Source organism: Dreissena polymorpha, chromosome 2 (genome assembly GCF_020536995.1).
Source record: "Dreissena polymorpha isolate Duluth1 chromosome 2, UMN_Dpol_1.0, whole genome shotgun sequence".
NCBI lineage: Eukaryota > Metazoa > Mollusca > Bivalvia > Myida > Dreissenidae > Dreissena > Dreissena polymorpha.
The window spans coordinates 103967382-103985351 of record NC_068356.1 but is presented as its reverse complement, the minus strand read 5'-3'; the positions used below and the strand labels follow the sequence as shown (position 1 = coordinate 103985351).

The 17970-nt window shown below is 36.6% G+C and overlaps 1 protein-coding gene and 1 long non-coding RNA gene across 4 annotated transcripts in view; one reads left to right on the top strand and one right to left on the bottom strand.

Annotated features, from left to right (window-relative positions):
• The window catches only part of LOC127868334 (uncharacterized), a 102109-nt gene extending 85669 nt beyond the window's left edge, over positions 1-16440 (bottom strand). Inside the window, exons 1-11 of one of the 2 annotated variants that reach the window (XM_052409997.1) lie at positions 16267-16440; positions 11514-11700; positions 6520-6656; positions 6033-6130; positions 4942-5824; positions 3458-3646; positions 2984-3080; positions 1937-2137; positions 1289-1413; positions 761-949; positions 287-383 (exon numbers count right to left, since the gene is read on the bottom strand). In XM_052409997.1, coding sequence (XP_052265957.1) covers positions 287-383; positions 761-949; positions 1289-1413; positions 1937-2137; positions 2984-3080; positions 3458-3646; positions 4942-5824; positions 6033-6130; positions 6520-6656; positions 11514-11700; positions 16267-16290 — 2227 coding nt within the window. In that variant the 5' untranslated portion in view covers positions 16291-16440. Of the gene's footprint in view, positions 1-286; positions 384-760; positions 950-1288; positions 1414-1936; positions 2138-2983; positions 3081-3457; positions 3647-4941; positions 5825-6032; positions 6131-6519; positions 6657-11513; positions 11701-16266 lie in introns of those variants that run through there. The other variant, XM_052409998.1, reaches the window with a different exon arrangement.
• The window catches only part of LOC127868338 (uncharacterized), a 153429-nt gene that overhangs the window by 72616 nt on the left and 62843 nt on the right, over positions 1-17970 (top strand). The window lies entirely within an intron of this gene.

The window sequence follows — 17970 nt, the reverse complement described above, 5'->3', positions numbered from 1 at the left end:
CGGCCCATAGATTTACCTGTATGAAACAGACAGATGTGCAACTTAGTTTCAAATACTTTTCTTTTTGAATCAATATGACGACCAAAATAACCCAATACGGTAAACATTTTTTGTTGAAACTATGTTAGTATATTTGTAACACATGTGAAGACGGTGCTCAAGATATGTTGTCAATTTTCGACCATACCGATATAGTGATTCGCACTTTACGAGAAATCCCTACTTTTAAAATCGCGGGTTGAACAAGCAGTACACACAAATATTAAAACGATTATACCACATACCACATCAAGATTCGTGTTGTACTTGTATGCCTCGTTATACGAAGAGTGTACGGAAGGTACTCCATTTAATGTCACACATTGTGCAACACTATCATGGCCCTGAAATAAATGTTGTTATATCCTTATGCCAATCTAAAGTGCGAACCTAGTCATTACACTACTTCAGGACGGTTAAATTACTATTTAGAAAGTATTTCACATCCGCTTTGTATTTCAATGACGCTGATGTATCGAAAGAGAAATGCTGCTTCTAATAATTATTCACCAAGAAGACTTAAAAAAATCCGAGTAGTATGTTACAGTTGGCTTTGCTCATCAGTTGTAACGTTACAGAAAAAGCCCCGATATAGCTTTCATGCATAAGATTAGTAACATGCCTATGCACACCATTAATTACATTGTCAAATTTTGGACAGCTGAAAATTGGTGCTTGCTCAGCTTTCAATTGGCAACAATTATTGGACAAATATTATTACCATCAGCAGGTCCTCTGAAAATCCCAGAGCCATGTAGTAATTAGGTGACGACGTCTTTCTCTTCACTTCAAATTCCACCACAGTGTTGTTCTTGGACGGCCTCCACTGGACGCTGTACTGGCAGTTTTGTGTGCAGTTTCGCGGCATTATGCAGCTCACTATGCTCCCGCAGCCGGTAGGCTGATTGATCTGAAATCGGGATTTAAGTAGTCTATTTTACATCCAATAAGTGATTAAATGCCGGTAGACCACATAAATACACGAGTTCTGCGTCTTCTTCTTAACTCATGTATGCTTTGTGGACTCTCCATCCTTCTAATTTGGATCAATTTATTTCCAAAATTAGGGATGTCCAGTATATTTATTTCTATATTTAGAATATTTCTTACAGAAATTCTTTTAAGCAAACAGCGCAGACCCTGATAAGACGCCGCATCATGCGGCGTCTCATCTGGGTCGACGCTGTTTGCCAAGGCATTTTTCTAGACGCTAGGCATAAATGGGTTAATCTACATGCAAATAGCTTACCCCTGTTTGTGTGTCCGGAACGGGCGGTGTTTTAGTCGTCCAATCATAAAGCTTGGCTCCGCCCAGGAAGTCAATCTTCTCAGCGGAGTAAATGTCAGGTGTTTCAGAATGGTACTTAATTGTTCCTGAAATATGCATGTGCCGCTATATATGTTTTACTTCCGTTCTAGAGCGTATTATCATTTTCATTGTAGTTGCAAGATTGTGTAGAATCCATTTTTGTATTACTTATATATTCGATAAAAAAGCGTGTTAAAATATGTGTCTTTATTCAGGGGAAACATTGCGTACATACAATTTGCTTATTGCTTATTGCATGTGTTTGAGTTGATTTAGGTTGATTTAGGTTGCAAAGGAAATTCTGTTTCAAGTTTAACATTCATTGTACACTTTGAAGAATGTGTAAAAGTAAAAGATTTCAACAATATATTGCTAAATGGATCCTGTTGTGCTTTTTAAAGAAGCATAAAATTACCTTGGGTAGAATAATAACATGAGTATAAGAAGATTTTGTAATAATCAAACGACAATCAATTAACATCATTATCGCATTAATGAAAAAATGAAAATAGGTCCCAATCGCGTCACCGAGGAAGCAGATGAAAATGTACACCTAATTGACGATCTTAATAAAGTCTTTACACTTACCGTTATCCGCAGTCCCATGAGCAATAAGAAGAAAATACGGATTGCTTATATCAAAGAAATGACCGTCATCGCTTGGAACACGTCTTTTTCGTGTTGATGAGCCTCCTGCCAATTGAACGTTGACCTTTCTCTCAAATTTACAGGTAAGGACGCCGTTTTTGTAATCACCGGCTAAAAGATTAACGCCGAATGTCTTCTGCAACATGATACATAACAGGAAAATATTTTGGATTTTAAATAAGAGTAGACTTGGAAATAATTAAAAAAGCTAGAATACACATTGAATGTACTGACGATATAAAAAATAATTAATCAACATGAACACTATAACGGAAAATAAACATTACCATGATGATTTGAAATGAACGCAATATTTTGTAATACCTGTTATATGCTAGTTAAAGTCGTTATTATGATAATGGGGATAAGCATTTACATAATAAAAAAGCATGTATTGGTAACTTAAAAGAACGCGTATGGCGTTATGAAAACCAAAGGTACGATGATACCCCCTCCACACATAGGAGCGGCGCTCTGTGGAAATGGGGTAAAATGCACATGCGTATAATGTCGTCCCAAATTAGCCAGTGCATTCCGCATAGCCGTATAAGGGCCGACACTTTCCGCCTTAACTGGATTTTTGCTAAGAAGAGACTTGAAACAAAAAATATCATAAAAGCTTAAAGTGGCGTCCATGTTTAGCCTGTGCTTTACAGTCTAATCTGGGACGACGTTTTTCGCTCATGACTTTCCACAGAGCACGGCCCATAGATTTACCTGTATGAAACAGACAGATGTGCAACTTAGTTTCAAATACTTTTCTTTTTGAATCAATATGACGACCAAAATAACCCAATACGGTAAACATTTTTTGTTGAAACTATGTTAGTATATTTGTAACACATGTGAAGACGGTGCTCAAGATATGTTGTCAATTTTCGACCATACCGATATAGTGATTCGCACTTTACGAGAAATCCCTACTTTCAAAATTGCGGGTTGAACAAGCAGTACACACAAATATTAAAACGATTATACCACATACCACATCAAGATTCGTGTTGTACTTGTATGCCTCGTTATACGAAGAGTGTACGGAAGGTACTCCATTTAATGTCACACATTGTGCAACACTATCATGGCCCTGAAATAAATGTTGTTATATCCTTATGCCAATCTAAAGTGCGATCCTAGTCATTACAATACTTCAGGATGGTTAAATTACTATTTAGAAAGTATTTCACATCCGCTTTGTATTTCAATGGCGCTGATGTATCGAAAGAGAAATGCTGCTTCTAATAATTATTCACCAAGAAGACTTAAAAAAATCCGAGTAGTATGTTACAGTTGGCTTTGCTCATCAGTTGTAACGTTACAGAAAAAGCCCCGATATGGCTTTCATGCATAAGATTAGTAACATGCCTATGCACACCATTAATTACATTGTCAAATTTTGGACAGCTGAAAATTGGTGCTTGCTCAGCTTTCAATTGGCAACAATTATTGGACAAATATTATTACCATCTGCAGGTCCTCTGAAAATCCCAGAGCCATGTAGTAATCAGGTGACGACGTCTTTCTCTTCACTTCAAATTCCACCACAGTGTTGTTCTTGGACGGCCTCCACTGGACGCTGTACTGGCAGTTTTGTGTGCAGTTTCGCGGCATTATGCAGCTCACTATGCTCCCGCAGCCGGTAGGCTGATTGATCTGAAATCGGGATTTAAGTAGTCTATTTTACACCCAATAAGTGATTAAATGCCGGTAGACCACATAAATACGAGTTCTGCGTCTTCTTCTTATTCCATTTATGCCTTGTGGACTCTCATATCCTTCTAAATTGGATCAATTTATTTCCAAAAATAAGGGATGTCTAGTATATTTATTTCTATATTCAGAATATTTCTTACAGAAGTTCCTTTAAGCAAACAGCGCAGACCCTGATGAGGATCTACGCTGTTTACCAAGACCTTTTTTCTAGACGCTAGGCATAAATGGGTTAAATGACCTTTTAACATTTGGGCATGTATTGAAGTTTGTCATTATATGCTTTAAATTGCTAGATGTAAACAATGGAACCCAATAGCTTTAAAAATAAACAATAATACAATTAAAGAAAAAAAGTAATCCCCAACTGGCCACTAATCACTGGCATTTGGAGTAAAAGTCAAGCACTTAAACCACTATGCCATCCGTGCTCATATTGTGAATGTTATATTCATACTTTAAATAAGCAATCTTCGTGGCAATCTTCGTAATGAAACCAAAAGTAACGATAACAACTGAACTCCTCAAAGCATTCAGTTGTTTCGCGTTTGTAACGCTTTATAATAATCAGGTTTTTTAAACCATCAAAAGATGCATATGGATATTTTAGAGCACTGTTAATGTTCAGTATTACTGTTTTCTCGATAATATACACACGCACAAATTTGCGATTCTTTTTTTTCATCAATTTTGTCAATTTATCAAAACGTGAAAATTTATTATTAAAGTTTACTGAAAGTATTAACAAATGCAATGGGCTATTACATATTGACGAAGGATGCATTGGCTAAAACTGAATTTAAGACAGCTTGGAATAAAAAAAAACAAGCTCTTATAATAGCAGATTATTATTAAAAATTCGGATAGGTCGAGGTGACAAGAAATGAAGTCTTCGTGGAATCTTACACCAGTTCCTTGTATTGTATACGATAAACCGCGTCAAATATCAATCTAACATTAACCACTATATTTAAATGTTTTGTGTTCTTTTGGTGAAGTAGGAACGGCAGTGTTAGAGGCCTCAGTTTTCAATATAAGAGTTAGTTTAGTTGTTCAGAAGCTTGATTGAAGTTGTTATTTTTTTTTCGCTATACATTAATTGTAGTAAACAATTTGATGCCACTATACAAAATAAAAGAATGGTGCTGGCCGTCGCTGTTAGTTTTAATGATTTTGCCTCAAAGGATGAATAACTATGCTTGCAAATGAACCCAATGTGGATTATTCTAAAGCCCTACCTCACCGATGGGTCCACTAGGTGTTGCCGTAGAAACGGTAGTGGTAGGCGCAGCAGTGGCAGACGCAGCAGAGGTAGGAGCAGCAGTAATAGGCGCAGCAGTGGTAGGCGCAGCAGTTACAGGCGCAACGGTTGTGGAAGCAGCAGTGGTAGGCCTAGCAGTTGTAGGCACAGTAGTGATATGCGCAACAGTTGTAGGCGCAGAAGTTATAGGAGCAGCAGTGGTAGGCGCAGCAGTGGTAGGTTCAGCAGTTGTGGGCGCAGCAGTGGTGGGTGCAGCAGTGATGGGCGCAGCAGTTGTGGGTGCAGCAGTGATGGGCGCAGCAGTGGTGGGTGCAGCAGTTGTAGGCGCAGAAGTTATAGGAGCAGCAGTGGTAGGCGCAGCAGTGGTAGGTTCAGCAGTTGTGGGCGCAGCAGTGGTGGGTGCAGCAGTGATGGGCGCAGCAGTTGTGGGTGCAGCAGTGATGGGCGCAGCAGTGGTGGGTGCAGCAGTTGTGGGCGCAGCAGTGGTGGGTGCAGCAGTTGTGGGCGCAGCAGTGGTGGGTGCAGCAGTTGTGGGCGCAGCAGTGGTGGGTGCAGCAGTGATGGGCGCAGCAGATGTGATTGCAGCAGTAGTGGGCGCAGCAGTGGTGGGTGCAGCAGTTGTGGGCGCAGCAGTGGTGGGTGCAGCAGTGATGGGCGCAGCAGTTGTGGGTGCAGCAGTTGTGGGCGCAGCAGTGGTGGGTGCAGCAGTTGTGGGCGCAGCAGTGGTGGGTGCAGCAGTTGTGGGCGCAGCAGTGGTGGGTGCAGCAGTTGTGGGCGCAGCAGTGGAAGCGGCTTGGTGAATCAAGGTCGAAGACTGCTGCTTTACCCAGAACGTAGGTTTTGTCTGCACGACAGTGTATCTAATACAATCAGACAGGATTTATAACCGTTGCTTATAATTCTTATTTGTATTACATAATAACATGCAACCATCAGATGGAGTATATATTAAATACATGTTCTTGAGTTTGACTAAAATACAGTTGCATGGAACCACTCATTTCATAAAACAATTTTTGTCAAAGAACTTAAGAATTCTATTATGTTGTTTCGCGCTAGTTTACTCACACAAACACGATACTGCTCACATTCGAGTCCGGGGCGGTCCATGTGAGGCTGACGGATGTTTTATCATTATTGCCAGTGTCTTTGTGGGTGGCTGCCGCCTAAAGCAGGAACATAGGATTGCATTGTGGTTTTACTGTTTATTCTAACAACGCTACAGTATTCAGAGGCTGTCGGCGGGGACTTGTAATTGCGTTTATGTAGTCTGTTTGTGTTTTATCACAATGTTGTTTGCTTGCCATATATAAAGGGCCATATGCTATAATCTACGCATATTGATGAAGCTTAAACTATTATGTGACAATGATTGTTAAAAAAATCATTGAAAGAAAACGGTGTTTCTCGGACGTAATGCTGGGTAGGCGAGATTATAGTAAGCATATAACATATAATGTCGTCAATCGCATGATTGCAATATTAATTTGCAATGATTTACCTTACTGTTAAAGCAATATTGTGTAGTTTTTAATAATAAGGCAATAGTGCTGACCTTATCACACGGATTACCCACACCAGTGGCTTCAGCAAATGATCCATACGTCGTGTAAGTTGATGAATCAGCAGCTGAACGAGCCTGTATCATGAACCCTCGGAACTTTGTACCAGTTTCAAGGCCTTGTAATGTAACTGAAAGCCAAGAGAGCAAATGAGCCATGATCTGGCATATCCTGTCTTAATGCAAGTGCGTTAAGTGAGGTTAGTCTTATTTATAAGACGCGCAAAGAATTTAGAGAAACTTTTTATATGGGCTAGGGTTACCAATATAAAAAGTAGCTTTATATTTGAGAGCGTCAACAAGTTCGACTATAAGTAAAGTATGCACGGGTTAATCAGGGGCGACACTTTCCGCGTATACTGGATTTTCGTTTAGCAATTACACGATCTGGTAAGGAACTATGCTGTCCGCTGTAAAGTCACGCAACGTTTCTATGTCTTATTTGAGGGCATATGAGCTTCCGACCAGACTGCGCGGATGCGCAGGCTTGGCGGAAGCTATGCTGGCCGCATATGATGTAAGACATATTTTCACATGACGAGGGTCATATGTAGACACATTATTTCGCTTGGACAATACTTTATACATGTTCATATTGAGTACTTTGACACATGAACAATCACAAATATAAATATCAAAACCATAAAACAATATGTGTAAAATGAACCCCGACGATCCACACCTTAACTCAATGAATTAAGGTAGCGCACCTCTAATGATTTCCTGCGATTTCTTCGAAGGTTGAAGAGCCTACTATTACGTGCCGTAGCCTAGTGGTTACGGCGATAGACTAGAAATATTTTGGGATATTCCCGCGCAGGTTCGAATCCTGCCGACGACGTATACTTTTTTGCGACGCGTTTTATTTATTTTCTTACGTAATTTGATTTAATATGGCATATAAGCTATATTTATTGTTAAATATTTTGCAATTTTTATGCACATTCTTCAATTATTAAAATTAAAACAACGTTATGGCGAAATTGGGTGATTTACTGTTGAAAATACGAACCATGCATGTTGCATTTTTATTTTTATTTCAAAAAGTAAACGGTAAATCTGTCTAGTTCTTGGTATTTTGCTGTATATAGTGTTTCTATAAAAACTAAGTTTAAAATATGACTTAAATGATACTATTTTGAATTTTATGACACTTTGTTTTTAACCGACCCACTTTTTACTTGGCTGAAATCACTTACATTTCATTGCGCTCTTCCATAGATAAAAATTTGTAAAAAATAAATGTATGTAAAAGAATACTTATTTCATCTTGTTTAAACTTTAAACACCTTTACAGCATCTGTACACACCAACTGCATGCCCATATTTGGAAATTTGAATGCATTATGGAACTTTTATATACCCCAGGGTTGAAAATAAACTGGACAAAAGCCGAGCGTGGGGGTGGTTTTGAAAAAATCGGTATATTTTTTTAAAAAGCATGGAAAGCCTATCTACAAATTTGCATGTAGTTCAGTGAAATGATGCTGATTAAGAAAATAATTAATTAGATTATATTTGGATATGTGCCCATTAGAGGTGCGCTACCTTAAGATTTGCAATAGCATCATTACTTGTATTCATGACGAACCTTTTATATCGTACATAGCGATTTCTCTTTCATTTTTATATCTTCAGTCACTTTAACGTTATTTAGAAACGATTTTATATTGTGTAAAGAAGGATGGGATGAACATTGAACATATTTCGTTTAAAAACAATTGCGTACTTGCCGCATGTAATCTTGCCGTTTTTCTTTTCACAGATATTCAACATTGTTCACATTAGCAACTTGTAACTGAGAAAAAAGCCTACTTCAGATACACAATTTACCAATAAATTTCACTTTTGGTGTTCATGTTTTTAAGAAACGTTAGATTGGTTACCTCCCATTATCTATCGCTACTCTCTATATAATTATAAAAATTATTTGTTTGAAATAATGAGTTATTATTCAAGTCAGTATCGGTATTTTGTATTGTTTGAGAACTGGATTTAAATGTTATGTATGAATATAGATCTATGTTTCTTATTGCATGATTGTTTGAGATCCGAATGTATTATTTAAATGTGCTAACATGTATTTATTATTTAATCTCTGTTGTCTCAGAGAATCGCTACGTCGATCAATAAAAGTTTTGAAATCAGCGCATACTCGTTATTTAAATTATAGTCGCCCCAAGTTCGAACAATGTTGATGTCAAATGCTTAATTATTTTCTTTTTAAGCATTTGCTGTTAAGATATTTCAGTATGCATTGTTGATGTTTTAAGCACAGGTGATTAGCGTGTGGCTATGATATTGATATTTTGATCAATAAACACTAATAATTGTAACAAGAGGACATGAACGGCCCAAAGTCGCTCACCTGAGATAAAAAGAAATGACCTGTTCTTTGCAGCCAAATATATCAAAGGAACAAATGTTCTTACAAAGTTTCATGAAGAATGAACAACAAATGGTCGCCTGGCGGCCATGTTTTCAACAGACCTGAACCATTTTTGAACTCGTCCAAGATATCATTGTGACAAATCTTCTGACAAAGTTTCATGAAGATCCGACAATAAATGTGGCCTCTACAGTGTTGACAAGGCAAATATTTATGACGCACAACGGCAGACAGACACGGCAGACAGACAATTGACAAAAGGTGATCACAAAAGTTCACCATGAGCAAAAAATATTATGCTCATAACTAATTGAGTAAACTAAATCAAGATATGATATCAACGTTTGTACTAAGCAAGTGTCATTCAGATTGAACTAAAAATGTGACTTAAAGTATTCACACTGTTTCACTTTAAACAACTGACGAACTGTAGACATACAAAAAAACACTATCACCCCCCTGAGAGCCTTGTTTTTAAACAAACATGAACTATTTTCAGACTCACCTTGCAATTATATTTCCAATTAAAAAGTCAATAAATCCGTTTTAAAACACAAATCTTTGATAATCACAAAAACATCAGACCCCATCAGCAAACTGTGTGCATCAAAATTTGTATCTTCTCTTATTCAATGTGCCACACATCTAAGAAATAGCACAACAAGGTATGAAGTTGCTGATCTAAAAATAGAACAACAAGGTTCACTCAGAGATATGTATTGATTTGTGCTCAGGCAGCTGATAAGGGTCAGTTGGAGTAATTAAGTTTGCATTCACGATTGGAATGTAAACATTTCAAGCTATGAACAGTTTTTTCTCCCTCCATTGAGTAATGATCTGCAATATTAATATTATTATATTAACCTTTGGAGAATATTTAACGAGGGTGTAAAAAAGGTTTTACTATGGCCATTTAAGGAAAAATGCCCCGCCCCCTGGTGGCCATGTTTTTCATCCAACCATAACCATTTTCAAAGTCGTCCAAGATATAATTAGGATTAATCTTCTGACAATTTTTTTATGAAGATCGAGCAGTAAATGTGGCCTCAAAAGTGTTAACAAGTTTTTACAAAAGCCATATATACATGTAGCCATATAAGGAAAAATGCCCCGCCCCCTGGTGGCCATGTTTTTCAAGCAACCGGAACCATTTTCAAACTCATCTAAGATATCATTGGGGCAAATCTTCTGACCAAGTTTCATGAAGATCGGAAATAAATAAGGCCTCTACAGTGTTAACAAGGTTTTACTAAAGCTATATAAGGAAAAATGCCCCGCCCCTTGGCGGCCATATTTTCAACCAATCGGAACCATTTCCACACTCATCCAAAATATCATTGGGACAAATCTTCTGACCAATTTCATGAAGATCGGACAATAAAGGTGGCATCTATAGTGTAAACAAGGTTTTACTAAAGCAATAAATAGCAATATAAGAAAAAATGTCCCGCCCCCTAGTGGCCATTTTTTAAAGCAACCGTAACCATTTTCGAAATAGTCCAAGATATCATTGGGACAAATCTTCAGACCAAGATTCATGATGATTGGACGATACACGTGGCCTCTAGAGTGTTAACAAGGTTTTACTATAGCCATTTAAGGAAAAATGCCCCGCCCCCCTGGTTGCCATGTTTTCCAATTAACTGGCATCATTTTCAAACTCGTCCAAGATATTATTGGACTGAATCTTCTGACCAAGTTTCATTATGATTGGACAATAAATGTGGCCTCTAGACTGTTAACAAGGTTTTACTATAGCCATATAAGAGAAAATGCCCCTGCCCATGACAGCCATGTTTTTCATGCAAACCTAATCATTTTCAAATTCATCCAAGATATCATTGAGACCAATCTTCTGGCCAAATTTCATGAAGATTGGACAATCAATGTGGCCTCTAGAGTGTTAACAAGGTCTTACTATAGCCATATAAGGAAAAATGCCCCGCCCCTTGCGGCCATGTTTTTTAACCAACTGGCATAATTTTCGAACTCGTCCAACATAGTATTAGGATGAATGTTCTAAAATTAAGAAGTTTCATTAAGATTGGACAACAAATGGGGCTTCTACAGTGTTAACAATGTTTTACTATAGCCATATATAGCCATATAAGGAAAAAATATCCGCCCCTTGGCAGCCATGTTTTTCAAGCAAACGTAACCATTTTCACACTCATCCAAGATATCATTGAGACCAATCTTCTGACCAAATTTCATGAAGTTTGAACAATAATTGTGGCCTCTAGAGTGTTAACAAGGCAAATGTCGACGCCGCACAACGCACGACGGACGACGGAAAACAGGCGATCACAAAAGCTCACTATAAGCACACTGTGCTCAGGTGAGCTAAAAATACGGTATTTTAGAACTTTTCTTTGTTCGTCAATCGCGGTCCCTTTAATGTATCAACGTTTAAGTCAATTGAAGTAATCACAGTCAGTATAGCCATATCAATTCGCACCACAAGTAGCATACCGGGCTTTACTCGTACATGTTACCGGTATTCAACTTAAGTGTTTTGAAAACAATTAATACTGAATAGACCTTTCCACGATCCATTTTAACACATAAGAATAACATAAAAAACGTTAACTACGAGTACCTTGAATTTGTTCAGACGTAGAGTACGTGGTCTTGGACAGGACAATCCGGTACGGGTTGGCTCCGGTCTGTGCGCTGCCGCCGTGACTCGGGGTCATTGAGTTACAGACGCTCATAGGTGGCATGGCGCTGTACGCTGTGACCTGTGCCACAAAAGTCAGCATCGCTATTGCAAACAACGACATGATCTGAAATAAATAATGTGTTATTCTACACTATGAAATCATTTAAAAACACATCGCATATTCAATACTGACATTCAATTTGAAAGGTGTTAAACGTTTGTTTCAAAATGGCACATATTAGATAGATTTAATAATTCCTTAAAAATCGTAATTATTCGCGGTTTAAACTCAGCTTTAAAAAACGTCCGGGTACTCGAATTACTTTATTATGTCATTCACTCGATTTTGTTTTCCTGTTTACTTTAGTGAAGTCGTTCTAAGGATTAAGTTACCTCGTATCCACGGCTTGCTTAACCCATTAATGCCTCGCGTCTAGAAAAAAGGCCTTAGCAAACAGCGTAGACCCAGATGAGACGCCGCATGATGCGGCGTCCTATCAGGGTCTGCGCTGGTTGCTTAAATGAATTTATGTTAGAAATATTCTTAATATAGAAATAAATATACTAAACATCCCTAATTTTGGAAATAAATTGATTCAATTTAGAAGGATGGGAGAGTCCACTAGGCATAAATGGGTGAAGCCTTTCCCACGACTTGATTACCTAGTATAGACGTCTCATTAAGTCGTGTTATTAATCGAATGAACACAGGTCTATGTCGTGGTATCGAACTACGTGAAGCGAGCACATATCATATCTGTTGAAACGTAATATATTCTCCAATATGCTATTTAACTTTTTAAACAGCCGAATACCGGTTCATTTTAGTGTAAAATTTATTCGATTAAATGCTGCGTGTCTTGTTCGAATTTAACGCCCTGTACTGTGAATTGAATGAAGACATCAGAATATAAAAGATTCAGGTCCGGTCATGCTTAAAACTCGTGCAATTAGTCAGAAGCGTCATACGATATCGTGATATTTTTTTTACAAATCACTGATCTTGAAACCCCCGTTTATGTTTGGTCTGTTTGCAAACTGTGCGCGCTGTAAGTTTAATCAGCCTTTAACTTTATTACATGATTTAAATAACATTTCACTGATAAAATCAGTGTCTATAGCCAAAAATCACACACTGTTTTTGTGTTATTCTCAATATTTACTTAACTGATTTCTTGCTTAATTTTATTTTCTTAATAAAATATAAATATAGGATAAAAATGTTCCACATGACACATATGAAGCCTTATGCAAACTTAAATCGGGTATATACGATTTTTTATATGTGTTTAATTGTAATATATTGATAGAATATCTTACAATTACACAAAATAGGCAAGAAAAATTATACATTAAAGCCGAATTTCATAAAATGCAGCAAAGACAAATTAGCGGCCCGAGCCGATTGTGACGTACATATTTTCCTACAATAACCGAAGCATTCGTCTTTGTATTAGGATTGGAGTTAGTGTTCGTGTGTCGTATGAATAGATATATGATATACATGCTGGCGAATTCGGCTGTACAGCCGTTTTCAAATTCAGAATTAAATATCTGGCTTATTTCGCATTTTTCGACACATGTTCTTCTTAACTTTTATTTTAATTTATATTGAAATATATGTATAATACGTTTTTACACATTTCATATAAATTCATAAATATTTGACAAAATCGTATATACCCGCTGTAAATAGTTCCAAAAATGTTCGTCACATTCCATAAACTTATTGCTGTCTTTGTTAAGTTTTCACTTTAAAGTTTAGATTTAAAATAAACACTCAAAACTCGAACACAATAAGTGATTATTTTTTTCGTTTATTTCGTAATGTCAATTAAAGCAAGATCATGGTCTTGAAGAAACATTTGCGATCGAGGAGCGAAAGCATTTTCTCAGTGGGAGACGATGTCCCAAGGGTGGATTAGAGGTGTTAATTGGTCTCGATTGGTCATTGTCGGCTCGGGTACTACTTACAGGAACCCCGGGTACTCTTAAGTTTACTTTCATGTACCTCGGGTACGGTAAATATACTTAAACGTACCCGGTCGATATTAGACTGTACCCGAGTTGTATTCCCGCCTAAAATCCGATGTCGTGAAGCGCGCTACCGATAATCTTAAACAAATGCTCTTTAAAAAAAAACTGCGTCAACATCCTTTTTGAGTATAAGTTTCGATAATATAGAGGCCATTTTACAGAAAATTGACATAAATGTGAAAATAATTAATTAAAACAAAATGGCCGACAACGACAGATTTAGCGTTAAATTTCCCGGGTACGTTTTAGTATATTTACCGTACCCGGGGTACATGCAAGTATACTTAAGAGTACCCGGGGTACATTTAAGTAGTACCCGAGCCGACAATGACCAATCGAGCGTTAATTGGTATGTTTGTGACACCACATTCTTCACAAATCAAATCAAATCAAATCAAAATTTATTTATTGTCGGTATGAGAATACCATGTATATAACATAAGCTATGTATAGCTTTTGACCGACCTATCACGTGTGGAGATTCCGTTATTAAGATAAGATACCATGTGTAACCTTCAAATAACATGCAAAATGACAATGAAGGCTTAATTCATGCTGAGTTGTATGACTCTTAGAAAATGCAGATGAACCTTGTTTCTATTTATCACCAAATAACTAATACAATCAAAGCGCTGAAGGCACTGAAGTTGTTCGCTATTGCATAATCTTAGACGCAACTCAGTTCTCAAAATTATGGTATTGATTTTTATATCGCAAGTTTGAAATGAACACAACCCATTCAAATTTATATAGAGTGTGTCTTAAAGCACAGGTCGAGATGTGTGTGCACTGTTAATCCTCATATTTATGCTATAGAGATAATTAGACAAAATAACAACAATATGTTTCTTTTTTTTCGCAATTGGTTGCTGCACTGGCAACCATCTTGAGAATTTCGGTTGCCTTGCTAAAGAATAACAAGGCTAGAATCATGTACATGTAGTGTTATGTGTATCTAATACTTAAGTTATTTTCTTTAAATTATTGAGCAACAATTTTGCCGACATGACAGACTGTTAATGCATCGTGTCCTGTTGTGAGTCGGAATTGAATCATTTCCTAGGCCTAATTGATCCACAGTCGCCTATTTGTATTCTATGTTTAATTCGAGTGCAGGACATTAGCCCTCTGGAACATGAGCCCCTAGGACGTTAGCATCTAGGACATAAGCCCCTAGGACATTAGCCCCCTAGGACCTTTGCCCCTTATGACGTTAGCCTCTACCTATTTTTAAATTCATTTTAGGTATTTAATTTCACCATTTATTTCAAATAAAATGCAATCAAAAGGTAGATAATTATATAAATATCAAGATGACATATCTTTAAAAAAATATATATTGGTTATACCTTGAGCATGCTCAAAGCTGGTTTATGGGGGTATAGGCCCTTATCTTGGTTCACGTTTTTCACTGAGAAACATGGAGTTAATTGGTTAATTTTTAACATGGAGTTAATGGGTTATAAAAAAAATATTTTACTTATGTATCTAATTGTACGGTAATTGAATACTTTTGGATGGTTTCAAATAGCAAATTGTTTGCAAAAAATAAAAAAATAAAGAAATTGTAAAATCAAACACTAAAATTAAAGTGTGTGGTAAAGCTATCAAATATTTTTTTCGGGAAAAGCCGGAAACATTTACGTCGAGACTTAAACTTAATGTCGTTAAGGAGAGTAAAATTAAGAGGGAAAACCTTCAAAACTATGACACAAATCATGTTATTTCACGGTAAGTCTATATTAACTAATCCGGAATGACCATATTATTGGGGTGTACCATATTCTATGACGGCATGATATGAAAAAGGGGTAATGGCGTAAATATAACTCATCGTGTCGACTAAAACTATGATGGCAAGTCATTTTCACAAGAGCATTTGTCGACTTAGATCATGTCGACCAAATATTTTGTTTCGGTAAAAGTCGGAAACATTTACGTTGAGACTTTAACTTAATGTCGTTATGGCGAGTAAAATTAGTAGGGAAAACTATGGAAGCGTATATGGTACACCCTGATGCTGTGATGATGTCAACATTCTATGACGTCATGATATGAAAAAGGTGACATTGCGTAAAAAATAAATCATCGTGTCGACTTAAACTATGGTAGCAAGTCATTTTCACAAGAGCATGACGCCAAAAATTATCTCGATTTGTCGACTTATATCATGTCGACCAAATATTGTTTCGGGAAAAGCCGGAAACATTTACGTCGAGACTTTAACTTAATGTCTTTATGGCGAGTAAAATTAAGAGGGAAAAACCTACAAAACTATGACGACAAACCATGTTACTAGTATTTCACAGTAAGTCGATATAAACTAATCCGACATGACCATATTATAAGTGTGTACCATAGTCTATGACGGCATGCTATTAAAAAGGGGTCATGGCGTAAAAAATAACTCATCGTGTCGACTAAAACTATGATGGCAAGTCATTTTCACAAGAGCATGACGCCAAAAATTATAAATAAAATAAATAAAAACTATTATAAATATTAACGTTTTTTTTGTTTGTTTAACTGCCCTCTCTAGATCACCTTGTAAATAAAAAATGTACGAGTATACTCCAGTGGGAGGTTTGTACATCACGTGGAAGAAGAAAAGAAAAAACCTTTTCACATAGCACAGTTCATTTAAATATCTTACCTCTATACTGTAGCAATTTGTCATCCTTCTTGTAAAGTTATATGTATCCAGAGCTTTCAAACTGCGATTAATAATATGACATCTTATATAGGTACACCCATCCGTCCTATTTGATATCCTATTCAATCACCACGGTGTAGTAGACAAATGGAATGTCGTGACGGATTATACTATATATTACATTTGTGTTCTCCCGATTGTCCCACATTCAGAAATCCAATACCACGTTCAAATAGGTGTGAAGAGGGTGTGGAGGAAAAGTTATAGGTCGGTTCACGAATTGCAGTCCACAAGTATTGGACAAACTTGCATGCGTTATATACATAATCAAAGAATTATAAAGACCATCACTGGGCTTTATTTTGATTAAGTTTGATCTAAATATAAAGCGAAAATTACATATTCTTTGTTTGTCACACAAACAAAATATTAATAAAAAATAAAAAAACTAACTGTTATTTTATATAATTCGATAACGGTCGAAAATCACAAACATTCATTCAATTTCACTTATTTCAAAATTTCTCATCAAACAACGTGGTAAATTTGCAACTTCACGCTGATTTGGTTACTTAAAAACACGGAGGGATGAGTATTGTGCTGGACGGTTTCCATACTTTATACAAATGTGAATATATTGATTTCGGCGAATGTAAATATGAGACTGATATTGGTTGCTAAGTATAATATGTTGATAAAGAAAAGTAAAAAAGTATGTTTAATACATTCATATTACAATTTTAATGGATATTTAATCTATTATTTGTTAAATATAATATGTTAATAAAGAAAACAAGAGATGTGTTTGTCAGAAACATAATGGCCCCTACTGCGCAGCTTTGATTTATTAATTGTTTTTTATCATTTGGCAGGTACAGATAATTATCTCCATGAAGCTTATTACTTCCCTTGGATTTGTTTTTACCTTTGACCTTGAAGGATGACCATGACATTGACCTTTTACCACTCAAAATGTGCAGCTCCATGAGATACACATGCATGCCAAATATCAAGTTGGTATCTGAAGGGACGTGGAAGTTATGAGCTTTTTTCGAAACCTAAGCGTAGAAACCTAAACGCAAAGTGTGACTGAAAGACAGACGGACATACGGACGGTCCGATCACTATATGCCCTCATTCGGGGGCATAATAAACATGTATTTAGAACCATTTTGGTGTTTGTTATGTTTATTTAATCAAATAAAACACGTAATAAATACAAAAAAATGATAGAAAAACTCCGCAGTTAACCCTTTTCGATCGAGACCGACTACGCGTAGTGTTGAAAGTGGATCACAATTTGAATCTAACTGTAGTTGAATTTAAGCGACTTACCTGGATTTTCCGATATTGTTTTTTAATCCTTGAAATCAAAATGTGGGGCAATCGGGAGTAAACCATAACATTAACATTTGTATAACGTATTTTTCCCCTTACTTAACACATACAAACATCAGCATCATTGTTACATGTATATGCTAAAACAATTACTTGTCTTTGACATGTAGTTGTAAAGGAGATTTCGAAAATAAAGCGTGTTGTTGTAGGACTTCTGTTGAAATAAGCATTCTCACGCACCTTTCGGTAATTTAAGACTTAAAGACAAAGAAATCATTGAAGTTTCTTGACAATGTAGTACCTGTTGGCTCGGTCATATTAAAGCCAATGAGAGACTCTGAGCCAATCAGGGATGTATAATAGATT